The sequence below is a fragment of the Rousettus aegyptiacus genome, unplaced genomic scaffold, assembly GCF_014176215.1.
Source record: "Rousettus aegyptiacus isolate mRouAeg1 unplaced genomic scaffold, mRouAeg1.p scaffold_m13_p_3, whole genome shotgun sequence".
In the NCBI taxonomy this organism is placed as follows: Eukaryota; Metazoa; Chordata; class Mammalia; order Chiroptera; family Pteropodidae; genus Rousettus; species Rousettus aegyptiacus.
Window position 1 is genome coordinate 141,409,207 of NW_023416306.1, and position 17,181 is coordinate 141,426,387.

At 38.4% G+C, this 17,181-nt stretch overlaps 1 protein-coding gene across 2 annotated transcripts in view; it reads right to left on the reverse strand.

The window, feature by feature from the left end:
- Window positions 1-10,840, reverse strand: part of ARMH4 (armadillo like helical domain containing 4) — a 97,073-nt gene extending 86,233 nt beyond the window's left edge. Inside the window, exons 1-3 of one of the 2 annotated variants that reach the window (XM_016156123.2) lie at window positions 10,724-10,840; window positions 3,459-3,582; window positions 829-2,257 (exon numbers count right to left, since the gene is read on the reverse strand). In XM_016156123.2, the coding sequence (XP_016011609.2) occupies window positions 829-2,200 (1,372 nt within the window). In that variant the 5' untranslated portion in view covers window positions 2,201-2,257; window positions 3,459-3,582; window positions 10,724-10,840. The remainder of the gene's footprint in view (window positions 1-828; window positions 2,258-3,458; window positions 3,583-10,723) is intronic. The other variant, XM_036239126.1, reaches the window with a different exon arrangement.
- Window positions 10,841-17,181: the final 6,341 nt, after the last annotated feature.

Below are 17,181 nucleotides of genomic sequence, written 5' to 3' on the forward strand. Positions count from 1 at the left end.
GAAAAACATTATCCAGCAGCAACAAATGTAAGGCTTGTCAGCTCATAACATTCACAGATGGAAAGGCCAAGAGGAAGTAGAACGTGCAGAGTCAAGTCAGCGGAAAAGATTTATCTATATTGGTCCCCTCCCATTTCTAGATGACATTCTTTGGGGGGAAACAAAATCAAAGAACTCACACAGTTAATATTATGAGACAAATATTTACCAAAAGCTTTTGGTAAGAAATATCAGGGATGTGAGTATTGTTTACAACAACGTGTAAATAAGTATCCCACATGTTTATTATATCACTTAAAAATATAGCAAATTCACATTTTCTTTTATATTTATACATTTTCATAATAAAATGTTTAAAAAATATTAGTCTATATCAATGTTTCTTAGTACTATTGACATTTTGGCTCAGATAAAGCTTCGCTGTTGGGGGGCTATCCCATGGCTTGTCGGATGTTTAGCAGCATCCTTGGCCTCTACTTACTGATTGACAGTAGCCGACAGCACTCCTCTGTTGTGACAAGCAAAAATGTCTCCAAACATTGCCAAATGATGTGGAGGAAGGGGACAGATTGTTCCCAGTTCAATACCAGGGGTCTATATGCAGGAATTATATTTGGTTGTAATTTTTATATAAAATATTTTTATTTGTTCACTGTTGCTTTTCATTAAAACTTAGACAACTTATTTTTAAATGGTCACTTCTGAAAAATAAAATAACAGCTAAAACTAATACAGTGTTATATGTCAATTATATCTCACTTTTTTAAAAATAATAAAACCAAATTAACACATTCCAAATTAAACAAATTTTGTTTTTCTTTCTTTTACCTTTAAACGTATTTCCCAGTGGTTGATATGTCTCAGACTCGTATTCTGAGATGGAAACAGGAGTCTCTAAAAAAACCATAGCATTGTTTTCCTTGGTGGGTTCCAAGAAGCCTGCAGTATTTTGAAACAGGTTTCCGACAGAGGATTTCGTATCTTCCATCAGCTTCGTGGGAGTAAAGGAACTTTGCTCGGTGAAGGCAGATGATCTGCTATCCTCGTGTGGTATTAGCGGGGCTGTCCCCATGCGTGTTTCCCCTTTAGGCAGCCCCAGAGCCCTGTGTGCAGGCTCTGTCAAAGGTTCACCCCTTTCCATACCTTCTACGCCACTTTCAGTTACTTGGGTTGTCTGAGATATTTCCATTCTCACCTGAATCTCTGTATTGTCTCCAAGTTTTGGGGTCTTTATCTGGCTTACACTCTCTAATTTGGTGTCATCCCACTCATCACTTACAACAGAAGAAGCTGCAACAGCTGTGCTGACACTCACTGTGACTTCTGGGGCTCCCAGCAGGCTATCAGTTTCCAGCTCAACACTTAGAGTGTACTCAGAGGTTGTAAGCCTGTGTTTAGTGACAGTAGCCTGGGTATTATCAGCTCTCATCCATGACGGTTTCTCCCTATCAGACAGAAGGCTTCCAGACTCAGTGCCCGTTGTGGGCTCAGTACCAGCACAAGAAGTTGTCCTTTGTTCTGTGCCTGCTTCAAATTTTTCAGCCCTTGGATTGGTGGTTAATTTTTTTTTAGCATTCACAAAGGATGAGGTTGAATGTCCCAGACTAACTCCTTCTTGACTTTCAGTTGTAAACAATTGATTGTCCATATACTTCAGAAAGACTTGTGTAGCTTCTGTGGTCCCTTCTCCAATGGGCTGAACGTTGGTACTACTGAAGGGCTCCTTCTTCTCATCAATAATCAGAGCAGTTGCAGTAATAGGGTTGGTTACCATGGCCTTGGGAAGCCAACGTTCAGGAGACGTCCTCTCTGGCTGGCTGGAACCAAACACTTCTTCCCCTGCTGAGACTACTGGTTCAGTAGCAACGTCAACATCAGGGCTATTGAGTTGCACGAGCTCACCTCCCATAGAATGGGTTTCTTTGTTAATAGGGGATACTGTATTTAATGACGTTGCTGATGGTCTCACTAACCCTCTCATTGGATCTTCAGAGCCCACTGGTTGGTGAGTGGACTTTGAAGTAATGGAGTTATTTTCTAGGTCATCTGTGTTTATCCTCTCAGATTGCCCTCCTTTTTCATGAACATGAGCTATCTCCCTTCTTTCCATTTGAGGGAAGGCCAGACATTGTGTGACAATGTTGAGAAGTAGAAGGCCACAGAAAGCCAGACAAATGTGCAACACAATTGTTCTTGTCATAGTGAAAGAGAAATTTGCACAAAAGATGGTAGTGCTGATAATTCCAGTAACTGAGTCCTACAGAAAAATAAAGCATATCAAACTGTCATATAAATATATTTTGTAAATAAGCCCCTTTAAATTAAACTATAAGTAAAATAATCTTCTTGACTTCATGCTCAGAGGTGGTACGTAAGAGAGAACTGTTCTATTTCTTTGTACCTTTGAGACATGGATAACCCAGTTCATTTTTCCCTGCTGAATTCTGCAGCTGATTTAACTCGATGCTCTCTAGAAAAAGGTACACATAGTTCAAGTACCAAGTTCATTGTTTCTTAAATGTCTACTTGAAATAAACTACCTTGAAGTCACATTTGCAATATTCTCCCCAAATTCCTCTATTAATCATGTAGTCAAATGACTGCAGAAATAGTAACATGTCAAGGATATAGAAAGTAAATCTTATGTTACATTCAAAGAACTTTTTAAGTATGTTTTAAAATTTATAAAATGTCATAAAATAGTGAATGCTAGTTATAATCAAGAGTTTTTAAAATTTTATCTTTAAAATACTTAGATTATTTCTTTCTCTGCAACAGTTATTAAAATTATAGCAAAAACTTCATGTTCAAAGTTTAAGGATTAGACAAGGTAAAAGAGTTAATATAAATAAATGCATTTATTAAAAGAAAAAATCTTTTTAAGAGAACCCAAACACATTTTAAATTAGCAATTCTCGGTGAATATACATAAATTATACAATTAAGATTCACTGTATTACTTTAAAAAACTACTCACACTCTCATTAATCCTAAAACTATATCAAAACTGCTAATTTCCCCCCAAACTTAAGGGTTTTAGTTCTTTTTATCTATTTTGCTGAATTTCATCATCAGAAATTTCTCAGATGCTGCAGGTTTTCTAGAAAATTAAACCTAGGGAATGAAAATTCTAAAATAAAAAACTTATCTTTATAAAAGTTAAACTTTTTCTTTCACATCTAATCATTAAACTATCTGCCTAAGCAAGTGATGTGCACACATAAAATATAAAATTTTACATTTTCGTAAGGCCTTTTCCCCTTAAGGTATTCAAAGCTTTCACATGTTATCCCATTTAGTCTTATAGATTCTTTTGAGACAGAGAAAAGGTCAAGTCCTTAGTCCTACATGTCTAAAGAGAAAAAGAAGGCTGAATTTTTCTATAGGAGGAAAAAGAAATCTGTGGATTTGGAGCTGAGGCATCTTACTGAACTATCAGTACGACATAAATGAATCACCTTGCAAGCTGACCTTCCAGACCGAGACAAGTCTTCAGATTACTGCAGCCCCATTTGACATCTTGACTGCAACTTCTTGAGAGAACTTGAGCCAGAACTACTCAGCTAAGTTAATTCCAAGTTCCTAATGCACAGAAATGGGATGAAATAATAAACATTTATTGCCACCAAGTTTGGAGGTAATTTGTTACATAGAAATCTTAAATCCACAGTACTTTAGGAGAATACAGGAATGGGCTGATGTTATGAGGTGCCATGGTGCCTTGTGCAGAAAAGGAAGAGCATATCAAGGATCATAAATAGAGCAGCAGAATAAAATTGAAGCCAGAGATGTCTAGAAGAAACATAAGACACTGTCCCTCACTCCAAGAATCTTCAGAGATACTGAGAGAGATGCTAAATTTCCCCATATGTAGGATGAGGGTTTGAAGCAATTTTATTTAAATATTAAATTACATATAGATAGCTAGCATTGTTCTAAATGGAGAGAATATGGGAAAGATATTTGACAGAGGGAATGACATGTCAACATTCTGGCCACTAGTTACCACTATACTTTAGATGAGCCATAAAGCATCCCAGTTCATAGCCAGGTAACAGATTTGTTAATAGTATTCGGCCTGCCACCTCTATTTCCCTTCCTTAAAACAAAAATATATGAGAGCTGTAAGCAAGAGTGCTCGTAGTTGATGACATTACACCTTTAGATTTCTGGGTAGACAAGCTGAACTACTAAATTTTAGATAGTCGAAGATATGTAAAAGCAATAGAACTCTGGTTACTCCTGAGCTGTTCAGAGAGCTGCCCTTTCCTGAACAAATATTTTTTCCATTCAGCGAAATCTTACTAACCATCCCAGAAGATGGAGGGTGTGGCCTAACAGCTTAGTCTACTGATCCCATGCTTCTCATAAAAACTTGAAAAAAAAAACAGGCCATCATGAGTGGCAGTAAAGTTTAGAGAGACATGGACCGGCAACAGAAAAATGATTCCTGAATCCTAGCTTCACTGTAGTTAAAACTTGCTACGAGATACTGGGCAAATGGCCTCAGTTTCTCCTTTGACAACTGGGCAAATAACCTCAACTTCTCCTTTGACAAAAAGAAGAATTAAAATAATCTTTGAAATGCCTTCCACCTCCATTATTCCATTTTCATATTTTGTCTATAGTACATTAAATAAAAATACAAATAGTTTCACATTCTCGGTTTTGTCATCAAGCAAGGCACCCAAATAATTGAAGGAATGACTAACTGAATGAATTAATATTTTATTTAATATGTTCTGGAGTCATGGGGATGGAGAATATAATTTTATGATCAAATCAGATGGAGGTGTGCAAATGATAAAGATTTAATATAACCTCAATTTCGTATTGAAAACATAATCTTCCTTCAAGTTTTTATTTTCCTCTAGATCTTGAGCTTTAGAATGTTTGTATGAAGGGAATTCTGCTGTTGCTCTAAAAGACTTTCCTCCTGTAATTAAGTGTCGGCCACCTGCTTTCTAAATCCAATTACAACAAAAAAGTGGGGGTGAACTGCTAGCCTATTCTGTCTGTGTATTGCAGCCATATGCTCCTCCTCCCCCCTATTCAAAACGATGTCTGAACTTTAAAGAAGCAGAAAAGACAGCCTATAGAAATGGCAGCAGGGAATACGTCTGCGATTCAGAGAAATTGGTAGATGACCTTCAAGTTCCAGGTCTTTCTCCATCTTTCAAAGCACAGTACAGGTTCACATAGACATGAGCTTGGTGTCCCCCATGGGAGTTGTATGACATAAATAATAAATAAAATAAGAATAAATAAGAAAGACTGACCATTGTCAATTCAATCACAATATTTCTAAACCTAAATAACCATCTGCACTCATATTTTGAAGATCTTTTCTTTTTTTTTCCTCGACAATGTATCCCTTCCCTGGCAAGTGCCGGCACAGAGGAAATGCTCAGTAAATACTGGCTGAATAAACAAATGAATGCATATAGTCTCCTTTGCTGGGGAAGGGAGAGGAAGAGATTTCATTGCTTATTAGAATTCTGTCTCTCAATTATCTTAAATCAACTCAAACATACGCATAATTAACAAACAAAAGAACATCTCTCTAACTTTTCCTTCATACTGTGAGTTAGAATGCTGCTTCTCCTTCACCATATTCATCAGGACAAATAATTCAGATAAATAAATTCTAACAAAATTGCTAACTGATAGTGGATATTAGCTTCTAATAGCTTAAAAAGCTTCCCTTTCAGAGCAAGTCAGTAGCACTTTGTCTCTCAGTCGCTATCAGGGTATCCTAATGGCTCAGCAGTCCTCTGAACAATTTACTGCATTTCTGCCCCCAGTGGGCAGATAAACTGTCCTGTCAAGCATTATCTTGACAATCTTAAAAAGACACAGTCCAGATTCTTTTTCTTTGTCAAGTCTAAGCATATTCAAGTTTCAAAGACAAATGAATGACAACATAAAAGATACAGCCTTAGCTGTCTTGTTAGACTTAACAATCAGGTTTTTTTAAACACCTGGTCACTGTTTTTCCAACTAAAATGTATGCTGCTATTGTTTAGTGCGTTATTCAAAAGGAGACAGAAAAGGGAACCAGCATGTTAAAAACAGCAGCAATAAAGCTACATTTTTCAAAGTAAATTGAGTTCCAGGTATAATATATAAGAAATATGAGCAGAGCCCTAAGAATTGCTCAGGACACAGGAGGGCTGTAGAGTATGCCAAAAAACTAATGACCATCTGCCTGATATTTTCCTTTTCTCAATATAAATACAAATACCATACATAAATAGCTGGTGTGAGGTTTTGGAAAGAAACCTGCCTACCCTTAGATTTTCATTGTCTACTGGAAGTTACTTAGATGCCACCGGAAACATACCATCTTCTTCATTTGTACTTTGGTGTCATTGTGACCTCTTCTCTCCTTCACATTCTAGATTCACAACTTCTGTGGATCCTTTCCTCATGACAGCTCTTAGAATTGGCCCTTCTTGTCACCTCACTGGATTATTTTAATTGCCTCTAAATCAATGATCTTTTTCAGACTCTCTCCTTTTAAATCCATTTTATACAATCCAGATGGTTTATTCTTAAGAATAAAAATGACAATACTCAATAAAAAATGGCCACTCACTTGGCAGCACATACACTAAAATAAAGATGGCTACCATTTGGGGGATACTATGTGCCAAATGTTGTAAATGTCTTATATAAATTATCTTATTTAATCCTAATAACAATCTGGTAAGATAGATACTACCATTATCCACATTTTTTTTTTTAGATGAGAAAGCTACAGGCTTATAATTAACCTATGTAATCCTGTCTGTTTTTGAACTTGTGGATTCTGTCAGACTTCAAGTTCCCTGTTTTTGCCACTACAACTCTCTGCCTTCTCAAAACACAGCATTTCACGTCACCAAACCTACAATTGTCAAACTCCATATCTGCAATGCAACCGTATAGCACTAGTGCCCAGGAACAGACACCATCACCAGCTGAGTATATTGCCCTCTTCTGCACCATACTCATTTCAGGTTCGTAAGTTTTGCTGATGACACCGCACTAGTCTGAGCTCCCTCCTTCTTTCCTACCGCAGGCATCCAAACCTTGGCCCCCAGGTCACATCCTGTTTACTAACTTCTGTCACAAAATCGACTCACCCATTCTCTTCCCACCCCTCTCCCAGCTTCTCCAACACAAAGCATCATATCTGTAGGTCTGGTCACCTCAAGTAAGATTATGTTCTTTGCACACAAACACTGATCTTTCAGCTTACTCTGTTTGCCATATAATTGCTAATAATGGTAGGCACATAGAGGAGGTGTTCAGTAAATATTTGCTAGCATGAAGGAAGTACAAATAACCATTTAAGAATGTGAAAAAGAAAGTGTAGAGTCTCCATTTTAGATTATAAGATTTTCAATGACATTTCATAGTCTATCCACTGTCTAACTGTATGTTTTCTTCATTGCCTAGCCAATTCGGGCTTCTTATTAAATGTGTCATTTTAATAATAGTAATAATTTCTGTATTCTCATTTTGCTATATTTTAGGTTTTCAGCATTTGTTTTCTTTTTTAAAAATAGATCAATAGTAACAAGTGACAAGTCTCAGAGCCTCAGGTCGACTTGCTTCCCAATTACCATCTCATCTTTTAAAATCCAATCAGTGATTCAGTGATTGATAAAGGGAAAAGGAGACTTTCCCTTCTTTGCTTGCCTTTATAATCTTTCCTTTTTGTGTTTTTCCTGATTCTTAATGATTAATTTGTCATCATCTTATCTTTTTTGTTTTAATACTGAAGGCCCTCATTGCCAATACTGTTTCACTTGTCTAAAGACAAGTTTATCAAGACTCTGACACTATAAATCCAACTGTAGCACACGGCATTAAGGTACCTCATTTCTGATTCATTGTCCTATTGACAACTGTCACTGGCCTGATATATTGGCTTTAAGATCATCTGGCCCCAACCATCCTTCACTGTAAATTAAGTAACTGGAATGACAGATGATCCTTTCAGCAGCATTTCTGACCACAGAGGAAGGAGGGAGACTAGAGTAACCACAAAGAAAAGCGTGGTTCACCCAGGAGGAAACGGCATCAGTGCTGACAGCGAAGAGGTAAAGTAGGCTGGGTCAAGATGGTTACTCTGGCAGCTATCAGCATCGTGCTTTACCAATCCTGCAGACCACAGCTAAGTTCTACATATTGAGCCCACAAACTTCATTCTCTACAATTTAGCAATGTAGACAAATGAAGATGTCTGTGCTTATCACCCCTATCACATCATCCTATTCCTGGTAAAAGAAGCTAGACTTGAAGATTTAAAAACTGGCTTTAAGTTCCAGCTTTACCTTAGGCAAAAAAAAAAAAATCACTGAAACTCATTTTCCTTATTGCAAAATGGAGATAATAATGCTCATTCTGCTTTCTTCAAAAGGTGGAAGAGAGACAAAAAAGAAAATGATAATGGACATGAAAATGGCTTGAAGAAAAAGTTTTAGATATCATACAATTTAAGATGTATTAGCGTGATACTGATATGCATTCTCCTCAAACTACAGAAATGTGAGCAATTTGAAGTATCCATAACATCCTTTTTATCCCTAGCTATTTCCATGGAGCCTCCCCTTTCAGCTTCTCATGTAGACACAGTGACTTAGAATTATCTGATGTTCGCAGATTCCTGTCCTAATCAATCTTGGTCAACAAGCTCTTGTCCATCCATCACACAGTTCTTTTCAGTGACCCAATTTGACACATCATTTCTTTTCTTTGTGGTCCACAAACCTTATTTGCTTGACAAGATCTCTAAGTACTAGCTGACATTTAAGGAGAAGGTAATTCTCAGGTAGACATGTCAAGGAACAAACATAATAATATCTAACATTTCAAGCTGAAACTTGATTCAGACACTTTTCTTATAATCACCAAGTAAATACAATATGGTAAAACAGGATTGACCACACATCTTAATTAGGGAATAAGTTTTCGTTTTACAGAAATTAAACCCAAGTTCCCTTGAAATAGCCATCTTCTTGTTGTGAGAATAAACAAAACTCAATGAACAAAAATGCAATTCCATACACAACTTTTCAGGCAAATGTCTGCTAAATAATGAAGTACATCTCTAGTTAAAAAGCGTAAATTTTCATAATAGGTAAGCCCATCTTCCTCCTTCTATATTTAGCATCAAATCATTTCTGTAATGCCAAATTATGATATTGAAAAGTCTAACAGGAATTGTCAGAATATAACAGTAAGAAGCTTCTCATGAAAACAAAGACAAACCCATATCTCCCTAATTAGCTCTGTTGCTGTAGCTACATTAGACACGGTGAGTCTTGGGAATTTTGTGAACAAATGCAATCAATATCAAGTCTGCTGCATAAGTGTTTGGTTCATTACTATGACAAATATAACAACTCTACCTTATTTAGAAGAGTAAATCGGACTACACTTAAATCTCTACTCTATATAAAAGTAAGTAGCAATGTTCTCATTCCATGAAACCTCACCTGTTTTCACTTTCTTTCAATAGATGCTACAGTGGGGTTGTGCCCACAAGTGAACGAGTCGGTCTGTGACTCTGTGAGCGCTTGGCTTCAACAAGACTCCTTGGAGCCCGACAGCAACACTTGTGATCAGGGAAATAACACAAAAAGGAGGGAGAGGCATGCAAATTCTGGCCACACACTTTGCTCTTTACAGAAGAAATCCTACAGAGCTCTATAGGTGGTTATATGAACGACTCTCTCTCCCCCTTAAGTTTAAAACTAAAACTTCCAAAGGAAGACGGCAGACACCTTAAAGCAGCCTCTCTCCTCTCCTCCACATCAGCTCTGCCCTGAAATGAAGTGCCAAGATCCTAGCAGATCCTCGAGATCAGCCTGGAAACCATATTTCTCATCTTTGAGAACTCCAAACTCTTAAGAGACGTTGGCGGCTTCGTTGCCAGCCAGGGCTCTACATGTTCAGAATCTACACGGGTCAGGTTCTGTCTGTGACCAGGACGCACATGCGACATCTGGGAAGCTCCAGACAGCACCTCCCAACAACCATTCTGGAGTCTCAGGCACAGCCTGAGCTCCTCGGCGTCTGACCAGCAGGCCCTCTTTCAAACTAAGTGACCTTTCCAAGGGCCATCCTCCTGCCGTGTCCTGAGGGACTGGTCTGAGTAAGGAGATTCAGTGACATCTCTGCGCTAAACACTCAACTGTTTGTTTTCTGAAAAGTAACAGAACACATTTCGGTGGCCACCGCAGCCCCCATTTGCTCTTCGGCTGCTGAACATTGATTGGCGTCGGGAACATTGTGATCGATGCTTTAGAAGGAGCAAATCACAGTCTTAGAGAACTTCTCTATCACTGCTGTGAGGTTGAGAGGGTAAGAGGGAAGAAAGAAAAGCCCACACAAAAGCAGCCAGCCCTGCAAGCTCCGCCAGCACAAAGGCCCGCTCGCTGGTGCGGAGCCGTGAGGCTGGCTGGGCTGGAGCAAGGAGTGTGGCGTGTCCTCCGAGGCCTGCGCGCGGCACCCAGAGCGCCAAGAGCTGCTCCTGCTCACCCAGCGCCGGGCACCGCGTTCCGGCGAGGGCGCAGGGCGCACGCCTGGCGCGCCCCGGAGTGCCGCGCTCCCCAGACTGCATTGCTCCCGGGGCGACCCCGCGCAGCCCGAGGCTCGGGCTTCGTCTATGCCCCAGTGCTGGGTTTGCAGCCGCGGCCGCCCGAGTGGCAGGAGCCGGGCGGGTCCTCACCTGTGCGCCTTCAGCGGAGCAGTGCGCGGAGAGCGGTGGCGCCCGCACTCGGCATCCCCGCGGCAGCCCCTGCAGCGGTGGCGGCCCGCTCCACTGTCTGGGATGCCAGGGGGAGGGCGCTTCGCTTTGTTGCTTATTCATGAGGGCGCGGCTAAGGCTGGGGATTGGGCGGAGGTAAGATGTGCCCGCCCCGGCTCCACTGGCACTGACACTAGATGCGGTCGCCCCACGCCCCTCGGCGCCCACTTCCCCGCCTCTGCCCCTGCGCTACGGACAGAGCCGGGGCGGGTCCTGCTGGGGGCCGGACGCCCCCTGCCCTGCGGTCCTTCTTCGCAGCCTGGGCTTCTGCCACGGCTTTCCCTCGGTGCCTACGGAGAAGAGACCTGGCACCGTTTTCGCTAGAAAGATGAATTTCTCTGGTCCTTGGTTAGAGCAAGGGGCGCAAGTGGGAGGCTGTAAGATGTTCCTTGTAGAAACTAATGATGAGCTGTGCCCCTAAATAGGACCCTGTAAAGTAGCCCTACACAAGCGTTCCCTTTTCAATCGCTCAGAGAAGCTGAATGTAAGTGCTAATTAGTACGGATTATTGGGCCCTTGCTCCGGCCAGGCAAAATGCTAGATACTTCGCCACTACCTGTTTTATCTACCCAATAACTCTGAAAGGTGTATTTTGGTAATCCGCTGCTGGACATTAGTCTGGGGGAGAAAGTTGAAGTTGAAGGCTGTGTTATTTGCCCAAGGTCTTACGCTAATGTGGCCACCGAGAATTCATGACCTCTGTTCGTGAATCTCTCAAGAACTGTTTCCTTTTTCTATTACTCCTAATTGTACGTAAAATGGGTTGTCAGGACTCTAAAGCCCATTCTAGAACCACACCACAACACTTTATACTTGCAAAGCATTTTCTACATACACTATCTCTTGTACTTAGTACTTCCTTTCTTTATAATAGTTGTCTTAGTCCCATTTTGTAGTTATTGGTAAACAACTTGAAGTCAGTCAAAACAAGGTCTTCAACTTTGACCCCCACACCTAACACAAGGCACAATTATACACTGTTATCTATTCCATCCCTCTTTAGAATATATTGTCTTTGTATTTCCAGAAAGGTAGTCAACAAATAGTTGTTGAATGTGATTGAATTGAACTGAATCTATACCATCTGTGTTTGATGTGTATTCAATGCAATACAGTGTCATACAGTATACTGTGACATGGCCTTATGCCTGATTCAATACTCGTCAGGTGGATAAGCCACACAGAGCCCAACCAAGTTGTGTTTCAACAGCTTATTTGTAAGTGAGCTATTTGAAACTCAGGGCACACCTCATAAAAACAATGTTATGTAGTATGGTACTAATAAAAAAAATTGATTTATTAACCAATGTCACCCCAATAAATTTAATTTAAAAAATGGACATAGAAAACAACAACCACCTAATCATTGAGGTCAGACCAGAGGACCAAATGGAAGACAGCAAGAGGAAAGGCTTCCAGCTCCTGGCATGTCTAGGGCCAGTCCTACACACAAAGTTTCTTTGACATCTCTCTGCCCGCTCTCTAACATTGTAGTGTTCTCCTCCTCAGAGATGCATGACACCTTAAGTCCTCAACAGAACCCCACGCCCCACACCTACCTTACAAAGTTTTTCATTCTCCACAATTCCCCTCTCCTATAATAGGATTCCTAGTTCCTTTTTTTTTTTTTTAACACAAATTATTTCAGCTATGTAGTAAAAGTAAAGGGCTTTTATTCAAATTCATTTATAGTAGTCCTCTAGCCTTTCTGAAATGGTCTATATTCCTTTAAACAACTTTGATTAATGCAATTTATCTCAGCAGCTGCTGCCGGTACATGTCAATGATAACAAGATCCTTTCTTCCATCCAGTACATACACACACACAAATCGTAAATCAGAGAAATTTGTACTCTAAAAGTCAAATTGGTAAATCCACATAATGAACATTATTTACCTATTATAGGTAAAGCAAGACTACAAGCAAGGAAGCTCAGGAAGGCAGTTTTGGGGTTGCCAGATTTAGTAAATAAAAATATTTTAGACATACTGATGCTAAAAATTACTTATTGTTTATCTGAAATTCAAATTTAACTAGGCGTCCTGTATTGTATCTGATTACCTTTGTAGTATTAGGTGATTACTTTGTCTTGGTTAGTAAAAAACCTTTGTGTCAGACAGACATTGGTCACACATAACAAAGAACAGGAGAACCAGTCCCAGAAGCAGACAACGTCCATTCAAACACCACCCAGAAGGGAGAATCTTGGCAATCCAGAGTTGGTGTCCTTGGTAAGGCTATATCACTAAATTGGGTTAGAAATGCTTCACAGTAGATCAACTAATTCCCTTTATTCTGACTCCCAAGTACCAAGTAACTATCTGACACCTTCATTTCCCATGTATATTACCCATAAGTCATTGCTGAAATGAGATATGTGAGCTAGATTATATGTGTTTGTAACAGATCTGCTTCTGATGCCCACAAAAATTAGGTTATTGGTCTTGTAAAAAGAGAACAAGACCTCGAGTGGGGCTGACTAAGGGAAGCGCCATTTAAGGACTGAGTTTACCTGGGATCTCCTCAAAATTGTCCCTGTCTTTCGCTAGTTTTCCCTCCCTTTATTTTTGAACCCTCTAAAACTCCTTCCTTAGATTGTGTTATTATTGGCTCTCAAGGCACACAATGAAGATGTCTAATTATGGAAGGAAATAGATAGGAGCTGTTATGTAGAGCAGGGTCATCTGTAAATAGGATAATCTTCACTACAAAAAAAAATTGTCTTTCCTTTCTGGCATTCCTAACACTTCATGCTTTTCAGTATCTTCCAATGTTTTCTGCCCAACTACTCTCAAATTCTCATTTGCTGTTGGAGATTTCTGGTTGCTTTTAATTTTTTAATTTGAAATTTCCAGGAGTCAACTTTAGTGTAAAATAATATTGCTAAGTATAAGCTACTCACTCTGGGTATCAATAAATATTTGATGGTTATGGTAACGATGATGTAAATAATGCTAAATAGTCTTTAGTATGTAGTATATTGGGAAGATAAGTAGCTAGAATGAATCCATTAACAAAATGGTTTTCCTTAAAAAAAGCTTTGGAAGAGCAAATTTTTATTAACCGAAGTTGTTTTTAACTGTTAACACGAGTCCATTATATTTATCTACCTTTATTATTTAACTCTTATTATGCAAACACCCAGAAGAATCCTCTTGTTTCTCTGCTCTCCCCAAAGAAATCTATTATTATTATAGAAACAGAATATTATGTGCTTTACATTCCCTGCTTCTTAAAAATTTGTTATTTTCTTTATTTCCTTATTAAGTGTTAGATTTGTTTGGGCCCTGAACTTTCTGATTCAGTTCTAACAAATAGAATTGTGTCTGTTACCTTGAAAAACAAGATAAGAGAAGGAAAGGCTACTAATGCAGGTACAGAAACAAAATTTCTGAACAATACAGCCATTTAAAAAGAAACTTTCTGGATAAACCCAAGGATGAAAAGATTTACAAGAAAGAAATCTTATCTCTATTTTTTTGTAGTCATGAATAATGTCCTTGTGCAACTGTAAAAATTCTTTTTAAGAGATTTGAACATCGAAGGTCTAATGTCTCCTGTGGTATATACTCTTTAATCCTAAATGAATTGATCATCATGAGTAACTATTCAAAATGGCAACTATAACTCTAGGAAAGGTATGAATTGCCTATTACTATGTCAGACAAAAGAGTCTTATCTCCACCCTTGTCTCCCTTTTTATATGCCTTGTGGTAAATAAGTCGGTGACTTTAATAGGTTCCTTATCTTAAATAATGGGCATGAGATATTTATTATTAACATAATGGTATGCATATTTATTGCCTATGTTGCTAAGAAAAAATATTTACTCTTCTCTGCCTCCACTAAGAATAGAATTAAAAAGAATGACTTTACCAAGGAACGGCAAAACTCAGGCCCAAGGAAGCATTCTTGTAAGAAAAGTTCTCAGAGACTGGAGTAGATTAATGAAAAGGGTAGTATATTCTCTTTTGTTCTAGGTTTCTAAAAATGATGAATTTCATTCTGGCTGGGTTGGGGTTTCTGATGAAACACTGCTAACTCACTGAACAGAGAAATGTGAGAAAATTACCCAATGTGTTAACTGTGGCTAACTACATTATTCTTTATTATCTGCTTTCCAACAAATGTTGCTTGTTTTACTTTTTAAAAATATGATTTAGGTATTAACAACACATTTAGGATACACAAGTATATATTCTGCAGTACATTAACAGCAAAAGCAGAGAACAGGATATTATCAATGGAGTATTAATACCATTACAATGAAGATATTATTCGAGCTCATAACTGGAATAAGACCAACGATTTGAACAGTGGCTTGCCAAGGTTTAAATATGGCATAGACATCAGTGCATAAAAAAAAAAAAAAAAAAAAAAGAAGACTTTCCTTCAGTGTAACACTAACCTCATGCTAAATTCTCTGTCCCTATACATTTTGACTAATTCTTCTGGCCAAACTGCCTTAGATGGCTGCAGACTTGAGTTTCTGTTTCATAGTCATTAAGCAATAAACAGTGCATCATTTAATGTGGGCTATGCATTTATTTTGGCATTGAGTTTAGCTCCATGGTTAATTAATCAACAAGTGTTTTTGGTTTGTGGAAAGTCTGTGCTATACGTGGAGATATATAATCAAACTCAACTTTTCTCACAGAACTTAAATGTAGTGGAGAGGAAAAGATTAGACACACATATACATTACCAATAATGCATAATATAAAATTTTCTCATGCTTCTTCAATGATCTAAAAGTGGTACTGATTTTCATCATCTTTTTTCATGATACTACTACAGAGAGGGACTATCTAATAAAGCCTATGTGTAAAGTCCATGTCTTAATATAGTCAGTGCATGTGTTATGTAACTGCCTTCCCCACAGAAATTGTAAGTTCTCTGAATTAAGACTGTTTTTTTATAGCCTCACAACTCCTACAACACCTACGGCAGTGCCTTGACGTAGCAGCTGTTCAAAAAGTATTTGTTGACGACTCAATCATGGCCATAAGCTTATTACCAAAATAAACACAGTAATGCTCATCATTTTACAACTATGAAGCACAAACTGAATACTATTAACATGTGAAGGAAGCTGGACCAGCTTCACACAAATTAAGAAAAGATATGCCAATATAAGTTGCTCTGAGACTCAGGATTTAATTATTTTTATGAGAAGGAGTTAATCCATGCATATATACACCTTGTCTGAAACTTGAGAATTGGGTCAATTGATATTTCAAGTCCCCTTCTAACTACATGTCTGCAATCTTTTTAATTCGTCAAGTTCACATTCATTTAAAGAGGAGTTATACATAAACAAGAAATATGCTGGATCTAAGATTTTTAAAAAGAAAGAAAAAAATCGTTTCAAGCTGAATCTGGAACTCTATATTCCATCCAGGCCAAAATCCTTTAAAATAGCCACAGCAATATGCTTTGTTTTATTTATTTTTGTCAAGACCTCCAATATAAAGTAGACATAAAAGATGCATTTTGCAGAATCAGTTCAAGGCAATTCCTCCATAACTTTTTACAAAAATAGCCAAGGGGGAAAAAAATTTTCCTTCTGAATCAGAATAATTGAAAATATGTCTCATACAGAAAAAATTATTTACTTTTGGACAGTCTAAAGTATGAGGCATCACCACAAAGGAAGAAATAAATTTGTCTCCAGAAGATTCCCAGTAAAGATAAAAGGAATGGTCACGTGATATTTTTTTCTTTTCTCTTCTCTTTTTGCTTTTAGGAGCTTTCTCTAAGTGGTTTTCAGGCATAGTGACATGTTTTGTTTTCCTTCCAGTTCTCTCTTTCTAAAAGGCATTTTAAGGCACTTACCATTGCCCGCTAACGTTCATTTTAGGACATGATTCTCAGCAGTCGTCTTACATGGATGAGCACTTTTCACTCAGATCATATTCTGCTTGGTTCATCAAAAAATCAAAGCTATTTTTTCCTGGTTAGACTCCATTTTTTTGTCTGTAAATTCTATTTTTCTGGTTTTCTTTTCTCGTACTTCTACTTGCTTCCTAGATTCTCTAGTGCTGCTTTTGAAACTACATGTCTTCTCCAGTGTGTATACCGCTCCTTGTTTCAAAGACGAAAGCCTGAGCACTTTGGCTCTATCCTTTTTGATTTTAGAGTCTCGAATTCCATTATGCTGCTGTGTTTGACACAGCCTTGAGGACTATGACCAAATCCCATGTGGTGCAATGCATTACTAATTCATGAACAGTTTTACAGGCCCATTCTTTTGCCTAAGGCACAAATATAAGCAATTGATTTCATCTCTTCTCCCCTCCCCTCTCCCTCAATCTGGGAGGATGAAATGTGGCAGACATGAGGGCATCTTAAGCAGATGATAAAGATGAGGAAGAAATAA